General features: G+C 43.7%; 2 protein-coding genes across 33 annotated transcripts in view; both read left to right on the top strand.

Moving 5' to 3' along the window:
- The first annotated feature begins 20 nt into the window (after nucleotides 1-20).
- Nucleotides 21-9,925, top strand: sh3bgr (SH3 domain binding glutamate-rich protein). 32 transcript variants are annotated; one of them, XM_076981138.1, is made up of 11 exons: nucleotides 21-154; nucleotides 1,110-1,295; nucleotides 2,670-2,750; nucleotides 3,783-3,944; nucleotides 4,454-4,483; nucleotides 5,527-5,556; nucleotides 5,890-5,919; nucleotides 7,416-7,439; nucleotides 7,775-7,801; nucleotides 8,460-8,514; nucleotides 9,118-9,925. In XM_076981138.1, exons 1-10 carry the CDS (start codon nucleotides 110-112, stop codon nucleotides 8,481-8,483), a joined length of 639 nt encoding a protein of 212 aa, XP_076837253.1. In that variant the 5' UTR covers nucleotides 21-109; the 3' UTR covers nucleotides 8,484-8,514; nucleotides 9,118-9,925. The 32 variants fall into 32 exon arrangements, with proteins under 32 accessions (XP_076837253.1, XP_076837251.1, XP_076837250.1 ...); XM_076981136.1 differs by having other exon boundaries at nucleotides 3,783-3,965; nucleotides 9,122-9,925; XM_076981135.1 differs by having other exon boundaries at nucleotides 3,783-3,965.
- Nucleotides 9,926-10,172: 247 nt separating this feature from the next.
- Nucleotides 10,173-13,521, top strand: part of igsf5b (immunoglobulin superfamily, member 5b) — a 10,076-nt gene continuing 6,727 nt past the window's right edge. Inside the window, exons 1-4 of the mRNA XM_076982003.1 lie at nucleotides 10,173-10,331; nucleotides 11,114-11,188; nucleotides 11,768-12,091; nucleotides 13,321-13,521. The exon at nucleotides 13,321-13,521 is cut by the window's right edge and continues 93 nt beyond it. Of these exons, the coding sequence (XP_076838118.1) occupies nucleotides 11,143-11,188; nucleotides 11,768-12,091; nucleotides 13,321-13,521 (571 nt within the window). The 5' untranslated portion in view covers nucleotides 10,173-10,331; nucleotides 11,114-11,142. The remainder of the gene's footprint in view (nucleotides 10,332-11,113; nucleotides 11,189-11,767; nucleotides 12,092-13,320) is intronic.

The raw sequence follows: 13,521 nt of genomic DNA, 5'->3' as shown, positions 1-13,521 counted from the left end.
GCACCGTGGACATAAATAGGCACCGCCGCGCTGTACCGTAGCGCTGCAGGCGAGTGGGTGGCTGCCGTCGTGCCTCAAGTCCTCACTTTACTCACTTCTCAACTCCACAATGGTTATTAAAGTGTTCCTGGCAACCTCATCTGGATCCACAGCGGTAAGCGAGCGTTTGGGTCCGTCCTAGGATGTGTCAGCGAGGTTTTGGTTCGGCTTGTGTTTTATTTAATCGACATGACCCGTGATCTGTCTTGTAAAGTTTATTCACAAATTGCGGTAGGGATTTGGTCACGTTGTTTTGTCAATCGGAGCACATGTATCGTTAATTGTAAACGCCTGAAGGCCTCGCCGCCTTTGGTGTTCCTGTAGTTTCCTTAAATATCTCCACGGTGCTGGGATCACATTCTGACCCTGCAGTTAGTCTGGACCCACACTCCGCCTTCTAGAACATACGAGGAACCGTCACAGAAAACCTACATTTCTTTGTCCTAAAAATGTAAGCTAAATAAACTTTAAAATATCAAAACTGGTTTAAAAGGTGATTTTACATAAGAGTTAAATTGCAAGATTTTTTTTGCATACTCTTGGGCATAGCATGGTTTGTAGTCTTTGTGGTGTCACTGCTCACTGGCTGATGGAAGTGAACACAGTTTCTAATACCTCTTCTAGAACCTCCTTTTAGGGATCTGTGTGAGCAGATATTGTGGGTCTGCAGTTCTCGCTCCCTCTCCTATATGGCATGATGAATACTGTTTATTAAACAACAAAAAACAAATAGCAGAATTCTGCAAATAATCCTACAATGTGTTCAACAAATTAATTTTTTAAACCTTTTTATTCTGTGTTAGATCATTTATTTGATTCTCCAGACATGTGGAAAGCTGTTGAGCTTCCATGAACCATGTAAACATCCTGACTAGAAGTGTGATTCTAGTGAATGTACATTTAGGCTAAATGTAAAATGTATTTTCTATAAAGGAAATCTATATAAAGAAAAAAATCTTGATGTGATTTTATATAAATCATGATATGTTTCAGTCACACCCATGTGCTGTACTGAAGGCAGTAGCTGGGACGGGTCCGAACGCTCTGGTGTCTTTCATTTATACGCACAGATCAAAAAGAAGCAGCAGGATGTTCTTGGGTTCCTTGAAGCCCTAAAAATCGAATATGCGCAGCTGGACATCGCATCAAATGAGGAGAACCGCATGTGGATGAGGGAAAATGTACCTGGAGAGAAGAAGCCAGCCAATGGAATCCCACTGCCACCTCAGATCTTCAACGAGGAAAACTATTGTGGGGTTAGTAAATACTAACCTTTACTCTGGGGATCACTATTGTGGGGTTAGTAAATACTAACCTTTACTTTGGGGGATCACTATTGTGGGGTTAGTAAATACTAACCTTTACTTTGGGGGATCACTACTGTGGGGTTAGTAAATACTAACCTTTACTTTGGGGGATCACTATTGTGGGGTTAGTAAATACTAACCTTTACTCTGGGGATCACTATTGTGGGGTTAGTAAATACTAACCTTTACTTTGGGGGATCACTATTGTGGGGTTAGTAAATACTAACCTTTACTCTGGGGATCACTACTGTGGGGTTAGTAAATACTAACCTTTACTCTGGGGATCACTACTGTGGGGTTAGTAAATACTAACCTTTACTCTGGGGATCACTACTGTGGGGTTAGTAAATACTAACCTTTACTTTGGGGGATCACTACTGTGGGGTTAGTAAATACTAACCTTTACTTTGGGGGATCGCTACTGTGGGGTTAGTAAATACTAACCTTTACTCTGGGGATCACTATTGTGGGGTTAGTAAATACTAACCTTTACTCTGGGGATCACTATTGTGGGGTTAGTAAATACTAACCTTTACTCTGGGGATCACTATTGTGGGGTTAGTAAATACTAACCTTTACTCTGGGGATCACTATTGTCGGGTTAGTAAATACTAACCTTTACTCTGGGGATCACTATTGTCGGGTTAGTAAATACTAACCTTTACTTTGGGGGATCACTATTGTCGGGTTAGTAAATACTAACCTTTACTTTGGGGGATCACTATTGTCGGGTTAGTAAATACTAACCTTTACTTTGGGGGATCACTATTGTCGGGTTAGTAAATACTAACCTTTACTTTGGGGGATCACTACTGTGGGGTTAGTAAATACTAACCTTTACTTTGGGTGATCACTACTGTGGGGTTAGTAAATACTAACCTTTACTTTGGGGGATCACTACTGTGGGGTTAGTATATACTAACCTTTACTTTGGGAATGTCTACTCTGGGTTTAGTATATACTAACCTTTACTCAACAACTTTGCTATTTAGTTTTTTAGGTTCTGTATGAATATGTATGGGTTATTTCAAAACCCAGTCTGATCAAAACGATCAATCTTTTCATTGATAAAAGTTCTGGTTTGTTTTTGTTAGTGCAGTTTATTACAATTACTGCCACCAACTGACCTGCCCATTAAAACTCTGTCCAGCTAGAGACAGCCTAGGGCTGATTATTTTTTTTATTAGGCCAGACTGCATTTCAAACAAACTAAATGAAACACAAAATTGAAAAGGCTTTTTTTTTGGCTGTATATGAGCTTTTAGACACCACATTTGTGACAAAGAGAAAACGAACACTGCCAGTTTCAGCCTTGTGTTGCAGGACTATGACACGTTCTTCGATGCCAAGGAGGAGAACTCTGTGTACGAGTTTCTGGGTTTGACCCCACCGCCTGGGTTTAAGGTCAGCATGCTCTTCCTTTTCATTTGCACGTGTTTAAAATATACGCACATTCACAAATCCACACGTGTATGTACTGTGTGCTGTGAGCGGGTTCAGTTTGGTGCCGTCTGCGTTGTGTGGTGTCGTTCCTGCGGTCTGTACATGTTCTGACCTCCCCTTGACCATTTAAAACGATTGTCCTATTTCACTTGACCTATTTTGCTACAGGAAGCAAATCAATTCAGTAAGTCCCAAATCCACAGAGAGGAACATGAGATGTAACAGCACCTTAGTGGTCATGACAGGAGCTCCTCTCGTCTCCTCTGTGTGGCTTTGCAGCTCAAACTGTCAGCTATACTATCACATCAGTCTGTTTCCAAGGCTGCGTTTGTTTTCATCCTACTTAAGTAATCTTTAGTAGTGACTAACACTCCTATAAAGTCATGTGACTCACTATATCTACACTGTGGGCCTTTTCTGTCTATGCTTTACTGTTGATCCGTTATTAACGTGCACACAAACCTCTCAGATAATGATATTATTTGATAACACAATGGGCATGTTTAGGCACAAACGTCCATCAACATGTTTTCAGAGCTGTGAACTGATTTGATTGGTCAAACTTTAAGATGTGTATGAACTGTCTTTTCTCTGCCCTGACAGGTGGAAACACACACTGTAATGCATCTGTTTCCTTTCCCTTAAAGGTTAAGACTTCCTGTAATATGTGTGACTTAAAAATGTTGGAATATACACAGAAAATGTGGGGGACAAATTCCAGAGGTATATAGTTGGTGGATGGGAGGAAGATTCAGTCGTATTACGGTGAATATTAACGATGAAGGTGTCCTCCTCCTGGTGCTCTAGGTGTGCTGACCGCTTTAGAGGTCACTGTGACCTGATTCACGGTGTTATTAGCGGACCGGGTCTGTAGCCGCCGTCCATCCCACTCCAGCACAGACAGTAACCTGCCCAGTGTTTCTGTACAGCAGACGCTGCTTCCTGGCTGGATCGTTTTCTGGTTTTGGGAAACAATCCTCTGTCTCTGCTTAGAAAGAGCCGATCCCAGAGGAGGAACACAATGGAGATTCTCATGCGGAGGAGGGAGTGAATGGCCTTGGGGAGTCGGTGGAAGAGGAGATCACGGGAGGAGAGCGACAGGAACTGCTGCAGGATGGGCCCTCCAATGAGGAAGAGGAGGAAGAGGAAGACCAAGTAGTAGAAGAAGAAGAAAGCGTAATCTCCCCCCCCCCCCTCCTGGCTAAGCCTCCTCTCCTGCTGCACTCCTCCTCCTCCTCCTCTCATCCATTCCATATTAACACTTCTTTCCTCTCTCCCTGATCTCCTAAGGTTTGATTCCCCTGGATTCCCCCTAACCCCTGACACCTGACCTCTGACCTGCTACACATTAATCCTGTGTTTGTAGTCTTTCAGGGCTGTCAGACACGTAACCCTCCCCGTTGGGTTGTTTTCTTATGCAGATCTCATGTCTTTCAGGTGTAAATGTTCATGTGTGTGTTGCGGCTCTATGAACGTCAATCACATTTTGTTGAATTAGTCCCAGAATTGGCGAGACACTTTTAGCGGTGTAGAGAGGTGGACTGCATTCTGTGGGCTCGGACAGGCACTGCACACGGCAGGGGTTGGGTACTGTGGTTGAGAATTGATCAGATGTTTGTCTAACTTGTTTCGTGTTTTTGTTTTGTTTGTTTTTTTCCTAATAGAAAATGGATCAGGAGGAGGAAGACATCCAGGTAAAGATCTAAGATCTCACCATTCCTTCACACCTCACATGGACTTGCAAGCCCTATAGAGCGTACCAACTTTGTCAGCTCATGCAAACAGATTGGGGTTTCCTAGACAAAAGAATGTCTAGATAGATGGACATGATGACAGGAGGTGGCAAAATTTTACATAGCTAGAAACTGTAAATTCACATTTATGAGTAATCCATTACTAGGACGACCAGTATCATTGACATCTAATTCACTTATCACAGTTGAAATATATAATAGAGCATGGTTTTAATCACATTTTAAATATTTGACTAATCTCAAAATGTTCCATGCTCTGTGGGTATAACATTTATATGGTCTAATATAAATAAATAAAAATATATGCAAGAAATATATGCAGTACAAATTAGCATTCACAAAGTAATGTGTATCTAATGATCAGCACTGATTTGAATTTCTGGAAGAATCTGAAATCAAGAATATTTTTAGACTCGAATGTATTTGTTCTTGGTAAGGAAATGTTTACTGTGTGAACTGCAAAGCAGTAACGTAGGTTGCTCTGGGTGAAAGGATCTCCTAAATGCTGAAACCGTAAATGTAAGAAGAGACTTCTTGGTTAAACACGTCCTGTGTACCATTTTTTTTATATGGCCGAGCACCTCCAACACGCATGTCCTGTATCATCCCAGTGGGTGCAATGCTTCACTCTAAATAGCTTTTGGAGAAACTCTCCATTCTGGTGTCATCTAGCACACCAGATCCAGGTGACCCAACACACCAGATCCAGGTGACCCAACACACCAGAACTCGACTGTAGTGGTAAATCTCCATAAACACAGTTGGGTGCTTCTGGCCTGAAGGCTCTTTTCATAGTTTTTTCCACCACCTGGATTGTGAATGTTAAATTGATGTTTTCAGTACTGGCAAGAAAGCGTGCAGCTGTTTGTCATTGTGCTCTGTTGAGTTCTTTAGATTCCTTGTTATTTTTCATGTTGTGTATCAGTCATGAGTGTTTCTCTACCCTGAGGCTGCAGATTGAGCTGTTTGTTGTTTGTTGATAGGAGGAATATGTAGATGAAGAATATGAAAAAGTAAGATTCCCTTCTGTGTTTTTCATTTAATAATTAATATCCAATTTTAAATAAAGTTAACATAGTCTCTGCGTGCTGAGAAAGGCTTGAGGTCATTAAGAGACTAATGGCTCTTAAAGCTTTTATGTGCTTTTACACTTTATTGCCCATTAACTGTTCGTGACCCCAGAATTGTGTGTCTGTGTGTGAGCCATACTACAGCATTAGTGCTCAGTCATGATGCTTGTGTCTCTTCTGTTTTAAGATTTCCACATTTTTACTTCACTCAAATTTTCCATAAAACATACAACGCTCAAATGTACAAACAAAAATCCCCCCCCCCCCCCATTTTAGGGAGAAGATGATGAGGCTGCAGTTTCAGAGGTAGACTGATGTTTGGAGTTTGTCCTGAACACCTGGTGTGATCTGTCCCTACACTACACTACTCACAGAGTAATGCAGCCCTGTTTGTGGAGAGTCTGTCTCTCCTGAGCCTGTGTTACTCTTTTTGCATGTGTGTGTGTGTGTGTGTGTGTGACTCCCCTGGTCTCTCTTTTCCAGCGAGGTGTGTGTGTGTGTGTGTGAGAGACTGTGTGTCTTACTGATTCCCTGTTCTCTCCAGCTCCTCGCCCTTTGATCAGACGTGTCTGTGTGCTTTCACTACATCTCCTCTCTGTTTCTTCACAGGCTACGTGGACAAGATGTTTTTGCTAACCTTTGTGCCCTTAGCTCAGAACCTGCTTCTATCAGGGGTATCCAGCATGTTGTGGAACAAACTCTGAAGCCACACCCCCTCTCTTCTTATAGGCCAAGCAGCATCTGCCTTCTCCTATCGGCTTGCAGTGCCAGGGCCTGTCCAGGGCTGCTGGGACACCCACAGGACTGCTCCTCTACCCACAATGCACTGCTGTCCCATTTTATCACACATTCCAATAGACGTGCTGCTGCACTAGGGACCTCTGTAGCTGGACAAGCGCTCAGTCATTGGTGTATTACAGTCTGATGCAACTCCTCATGCATAGAACAGGCAGTATATTACACCAAGTGTTGTGTTTAGGACCCTGGAAAAGGCTGCAGACCCTCCATTCACCAACTGTGTTGTGTCCCAGTGTGATGTAGTGATCAGCACACTGACCCATGATTGGCTGTGCTGACTTGTTCACGCTGGTACTGTGTAGTTTCCCTGTACGTTTGGCTATGCCTCCGTCACAGGTTTATACACGATATAATGTAACGAGGAACAAGTGGGACCTGCCAAAACTCTCGGTCATAAATTCTAGAGACCTTTTTGGAGTATAACTTTCTGTACCATGGAGTATAACAGTACAATGGAGTACAAGTCTATTGATGCAGTGCAGATGAAAAGACCAGGACAAAGCAAAACTGTGGAGGATTTTGCTACATCACAAAACTATGGGAAACTTGAGGTCCCAGTGGACAGGGTGTGCACTGTGGTCTCAGGGTTCAGTGTGTGCAGGGCGTGCAGAGATCTGACTTCAGTCCAACCAGAGAGGGGGCAGATATTCCTTTGCTATGGTCATGGTGCCAAGCACAGGACGTATTTAATAACAATGGCCAATTTGAACCACAGCTAGACGTGCTGTTATTCACAAACAAATGACATTTAGAAGATGACGTTGTCACCATGTGTTCTCACGCTGCCTGGTGCGTTTACTGAACACCTGAAAAATGTGAGTTTTGTATCATTGGTGTTGTGCGCCAGTGTTTATTTGGGTCAGCCTAAACTAACAAGCCACTGAGAAACCATAGAAACCATTGATGGTCTACCGTCATGTAATGGAGGTCTCTCACTCCTTTCTGTGACCCCTCTCCGTTCGTTCTTTTCTTCCTTCTGTCCACATCTGCTTTGTCTCTTCCAGGGAGAAGACAACTTGGTGTCTGAGGTAACTTTGCTTTCACAGACAGTCCGTCTCCCTTGGTTTTCCCCGATTTTAGTTCCCTGACCACGTGTCTTGCTTGTGGCAAGGACCTCACTGGACCTCACGGTTTCTTTGGCCTTGTGATCTAATATTCACCTCCCCACCCCTCCTCGTTTCTCCCCTCTCTCCCTAGACCCCTACCTGCTCCGGCCGTCCTGAAACTCCCTCCTCACTCGGAAACTGAAACTTTTTTTTCTCCGGTCGCATGTTTAACTCTCTCATTCCACCTTTCTCTCTCTTTCTCATTCTCTCCATTTGTCCACTGTGCGAGCTTCTGACCTACTCTTATACCTTCTTAGGAGGAGGAAGAACTTCGACAACTTGAGGTAGATCAAAACGGTTTATCTCCTCTCTGTCTTTCAGCTGCGAGTACAATCTTCTGATCATTCCTCCCCACTGATTATGCCACTTCTCCTCTTGGTTGTTGTGGACCAAGCATGATACAGCGATTATGTGAAATACTGATTCTAGCTTATCTGTGTGGTCAACAAGTGAGCACTTGCATAGACTATGAAGTATGCTACATACTGGTGAATGTGTTGGCCGTGTATGTGTTCTGGGAGGGGTGTGTGTGTGTGTGTGTGTGCGCCTCTAGCTCCTCCATCTACTGTGTTTTATTTATTTTTACTGATCAGTACCTGAGTTTTTACATCGCGATTGCAGCAAGCAAGCCAGACGTGTCACCCTGTAGCAGACACACTCAGAACATCCTCCAAACATCCTCCAGTGTGTGTGTGTCGGGGTTCCTGAGAGTGTGTGTGTGTGTGTTCTTGCTAGTATGCAAGTGCATAGAATTCACAAGTGTTTTAAAACTGGCCAATCCCCATTGCCTTTTTCATACTGTCTGACACATAGTGCCAGCACTACTTATCATATAGTTCATTGCATTGTATTAATCAACATTTATTTTAACACTAACCCAGTAAACTACACACATGATACTATATTATGATGCTAATTCACTTTATTTTATTGGCCCAATAGGAAGAGGAAGCAGAAGAGGATTAGTGTCCCACCACAGAGGATAAAGGCAATCAAGGTGTGTAACTATCCTTCAATCCCACCACTAGATGGCGCCAGAGGATGATCTGATTTGAAGTATAGGTTTGCTTTAATGTGATTTCTTCATGGTCTGTGGACAGTTTCCCAGACCGTTTTAAGTCTAAACTTGAATTTAAAAAAATAATACTGGCATTGCGATTTAGTCTAAGTCTTAATCCATGTTCCGAAATCCAGCCCATGTTATTCTCAAGCGGGACAGGGCAAGAATATTTGTTTCAATATAACTTATATATGATCATATACGTTTCAAATACAAAGGAGATTCAAAGTGCGTAAACCTGTAATGTCTCCTATAGCCTATATTCTCTTAAAATCTATGCATTCAATTGTGAATCACCACTGACATTACAGATTAGTTCAAGATGAAGTTTATGTGTCCAGGAAACTGGGCCTTTTGTGTTTTGAAATGTTGAACTAGATGATGTCTGAGACGGAGGTGAATCTAATGCTAGATGGTAACAGTTTAGATAGGAAAGCAATTAATTCAGCTAAATGATACCTGTACAGTCCAATTCCTATAGACTCTTGTGCTGGATGAGAATTCGACACAGCCGTGCACTGTTAACACCTCCTTCTTCAGCTAGGAGGCCCCCCACCTGCTCTGCTAGCCTGGCCACCCATGCTGATGACGTGTCTCTAGTTTCAAGCCCACAACCCAAGAGATCTTCCAAATGGACAAGAGCAGAGCTAATTCAGCTTTACAAAGTAAAAGTCCTCACAGTGATGCAGAACGACGTTAGGACTTGTACTTGTTGAATCGGAATTTTTCTGCTCTGACATCAACTCTCCTGAACTTGAAATAAACGGCCTGTTTTCTCTTTCTTTCTATAATGTAGAGACAACGCAAGCAGATTTTGTAATGTTTGTTTCAGGCACTGACATTAGGGTTTGTGATTTAAACACCAACCACCACAGTGCATATCTGAGATGGTGGAGATCATGGAGACCGTCTCTAGCTGTCTCTGTCCATTACAGAGAGGTCAACTTGTAGGCTCTCAAATCTGTCAGTCTTTCTCTCTGTCTCTTAGAGTGCTCTATTGTAACTTCTGCACTGTGTAGATGTCACAACTGTTTGTGTAAATAGTACCTGTTCTTCTGATATGAGTCTTGCATTTGGTTGTACATCATTGGCTGGTTTTCCAAGCTGAATCCTTTTAGTGCCATGATCAAGACTGTTCTGTTAAAAATGTCTTTGTTTTTGTCTGAAGAACCACCATTAACAGTGTCCCGTCTTCACGCTGATGATTTGATGCATTTAATGTATCAGTTGAAAGGATGTGTAGTTCTCATTCGTCACGGGAGAACTGAAAGCACTGTGTGTTTTTTAAATGTAGACAGAACCGAATGATTGAACATTTTCTGATGCCATTAAAAAGCATGCAGTATAATCGTTTGCTTCGTTATTTACTTTCAATACAAGATCAACACTAAGACATGGAGTACGTCTAAGAAAAAAGTGAATGTTAAACCAGATTGGGTATTTGGGTGGCATCTGAGTGGGAAAACTATGTTCCTGCACTTCAAGGACAATGTGATTAGGGCATGTACCCAGCAGAATGGCACGAGCATTTCTCTGAAGAGGGGACGTCCCCCTTTCAGTGGGACACTCGTTCCCCAGTGGTGAGTCATGGTGGGTTTGCTCTTTGAGGGTCAAGGCTGGAATGAACTCTTCTTGTCTGTCTAGCTAATATTTACCAGACCTGTTCAGGCTGCGTAACGCACATTCCCACACAGACGGACACTGGCGCAGAGCTTCTGGAGGTTGTTCTGATCCACTGTGACAGGAGAATGAAGGTAAGAACCCTCTACTAAAGTGCTCAGCAGAAGAGGTCATGCCAGCGCTGGTCTGGGCATTAGCGAATACACCAAGTCTGAACTTCAGGGCATTTTTGGCAGGTTACAGTATTCATTATCAGTGGGGCCATGGTGTTCATAAACAAATGTGCAGACGGTTAACACTGTTCTCATGTGCAGTGTTCCTGTTGCTGAACTAGATTATGTTTAATCCTGTTCTCATGTGCCATATTCGAGTTTACCCTCCAGATTATTCTGTTTAACCCTGTTCTCATGCACCATATTCCCATTACAGATTACATAATATCTAGATTTTTCTCCAGGTTGATTTACAATCATTGCTGCCATTTTATCGTTTTTTCTATACAGTACTAGTCAGTGCCGTGAGCTCACCTGGTAATTCCATTTCTGACCGAAATTGTAATGTCAGTGTAAAATAAAGAGGACATCTCATGTTCCAGTGTTAACAATATTACACAATTAACCATGAAAGGATATGACCTCTGACCTTTATGAGGCAGTTCTCCTGCCCTCACTGTGTTTGAGTGTATACGCTCCATCTTACCATGCTTTACTGTATTACCATACTTTAATAATCTGTATTACCATACTTTACTCTTACCATGCTTTACCATGAGTCACCATACCCTTCACTATACATTGCTGTTCTTTGCTACTCATTATCATGCTTTGAAAGAGTTTATTAGCTTGGATTATAGTCAGGACATCTTAAAAGTCACCCAGTACATTGTTAGAAGTGTCTTTCTTCTCCTGGTCTGCAGTACGATGGCCTGACCTCTTCAGTGGCAACATGACTGGACTTCTCCAAATAGCTCTTCTGGCACATCTAATGAAAGGTGAGTGGTACATTAAGAACTGCAGTAGACCTGCCGTGTTCTGCTACAGAGGGGAGTAGACCTGCCGTGTTCTGCTACAGAGGGTAGTAGACCTGCCGTGTTCTGCTACAGAGGGGAGTAGACCTGCCGTGTTCTGCTACCGAGGGGAGTAGACCTGCAGTGATCTGCTACAGAGGGGAGTAGACCTGCAGTGATCTGCTACAGAGGGTAGTAGACCTGCAGTGATCTGCTACAGAGGGTAGTAGACCTGCAGTGATCTGCTACAGAGGGGAGTAGACCTGCAGTGATCTGCTACAGAGGGGAGTAGACCTGCAGTGATCTGCTACAGAGGGGAGTAGACCTGCAGTGATCTGCTACAGAGGGTAGTAGACCTGCCGTGTTCTGCTACAGAGTGGTCCTGCATGCTGTTGAAGATGTCTTATGCGTTTAGGAGCATACACGGCAACTCTGACAAAATATGATATAAAATCTATAGTATTCCCTGTAAAATGAAATCCAGCTGAATTCCAGCAATATCACCCAACACCACCCAAGGCCTGAGTTTGACACGCGGTGAACACGGTCCTCCCTGTGCGGCAGTGGGGCGGACCACGCTGGTGCTGGAGCCCAGGAACGTGACCACCCTGCGGGGGACGCCTGCCCGCTTCACCTGCAGCGTGAGCGAGCGCTGGGACGTGATGGTGTGGCAGCTGGACACCACGCCGCTGCTGACCATCTCCATGGAGCACGGCCCCCTGGGATGCAGCGACAGCGTCTGTGCGGTCAACCGCTCCACCGGGTCCGCCTCCGCGTGGGAGCTGGTTCTGAACACGCCCACGTTCACTCGTACCGTTCAGGAGGTCGTCTGTACGCTGCTGCCTTCTAAGGACCAGAGACAAACAACTGCAGCTTTATTAGTGCAAGGTACGTTCACAAATCTCCACCCTGACCAGGAACGGGGAAGAATAGAACAGTAATTTCTACTCAGGTCGATGAGCTCGATATAGGCTAGTGGAGACATCATCAAACATTTACAGACTCAGCTTACAGGAATGATTTGGTTATTAAACAAATGTGCCAAAACCAGCGGAAACCTCATATTAGTCTGCACAGTTGGTCTCAGAATCAGTGGGAGTCTAACTAGGGTCTCAGTAGTGGTATTAATGTTAGCCTTAAAGGTAATGATTACACTCTTGTATTAGACACACGCGCACACACACACACATGCACAATGGACAAATACAGATAAATTGTCACTTCGTAACAGAAACAAAAAGGTATTGTAACACTGAATTATTACATGACAGCACATTAATATTAGCATTTACCAAAGCAAACCAACTGTATGGAGGAGCAAAATGTTCCTAAATACAGCAAGATAAATGTAACATGAGCTTTAAGGGTTTTCCTATCGCTTGCCCCAAACATAACCAAGCCAGTTGACAGAATTACTGGGGTCTGGGGCATGAAGTCTTCACATGTACCCTCCCCCCCCATAATAAGTCTTCACATGTGCCCTCCCCCCCCCCCCCCCCTCCCCCCAGAATAAGCTGAAGAAAGCTGTTTACTTAGAGTGACTTATTACTGAGCTGCTGATAGCATGTCTTCCCTCTGTCTGCCACTACTCTCTCCTGCCTGGGCTAAGATGGTGATATGGTCATGTTCTAAACAATGGCATCCATCCATCCATCCATCCATCCATCCATCCACCCACATCATCTGGTTCATCCAGCTTTTCTGGTAGCACAGGACACAAGGTGGCAACCAAACCTGGACAGGAGACCAGTCCACCACACACGAATACCTGGAAGAACTCACACACACTCCTCGCACGCACTGGCTGGGAATTAAACCAGGTTACTATTAGGAGAGAAGTAGGACAAAAACCAGAGAGAAATCAACATAACACAAAAAATGATCATCAAGATCACAAAAGAGTCAAAGAGCTTAAATACACCAACATACACCAGAAAAATACCAGCAAGGGAACAAACTAGGAGCCGTGAAACCAGAGAAGAGAGGCGGGTAATAAAACAAGAGGGTGGAGAACAAAACCAAAAGACACATTTTAGCATTTAAAATAAAAACCTAACAAATGACTAACATTACATAACCTGTTAGAAATACAGACTGATATCTGTTCTCTTGTCTAGAAAAAGGAACCGTCACGATTCTGGGTGGAAACATGTCTGTCCAGGAGGGGGCGCTCCTTACCCTGGAGTGCCAGGCACAGGGCTGGTATCCCACCCCCACTCTGTCCTGGACCATCAACGGCACCAGCGTAGACAGCAGCAGATTCAACACCAGCAGTGTTGAGGACGCCACGGGACTCTTCAACCTCACCAGTGTCCTGC

The sequence above is a fragment of the Brachyhypopomus gauderio genome, chromosome 19, assembly GCF_052324685.1.
Source record: "Brachyhypopomus gauderio isolate BG-103 chromosome 19, BGAUD_0.2, whole genome shotgun sequence".
NCBI classification, from domain to species: domain Eukaryota; kingdom Metazoa; phylum Chordata; class Actinopteri; order Gymnotiformes; family Hypopomidae; genus Brachyhypopomus; species Brachyhypopomus gauderio.
Note: the sequence above shows the minus strand (reverse complement) of the source record. Positions and strands in the feature narration are given on the sequence as shown.

Coding starts and splice junctions, on each gene's coding strand:
- sh3bgr (XM_076981134.1), top strand. CDS start 110: ATGGTTATTAAAGTGTTCCTGGCAACCTCATCTGGATCCACAGCG. Junction 155..1,109: donor CCTCATCTGGATCCACAGCG/GTAAGCGAGCGT, acceptor TTATACGCACAG/ATCAAAAAGAAGCAGCAGGA. Junction 5,557..5,889: donor TAGATGAAGAATATGAAAAA/GTAAGATTCCCT, acceptor CCCCCATTTTAG/GGAGAAGATGATGAGGCTGC.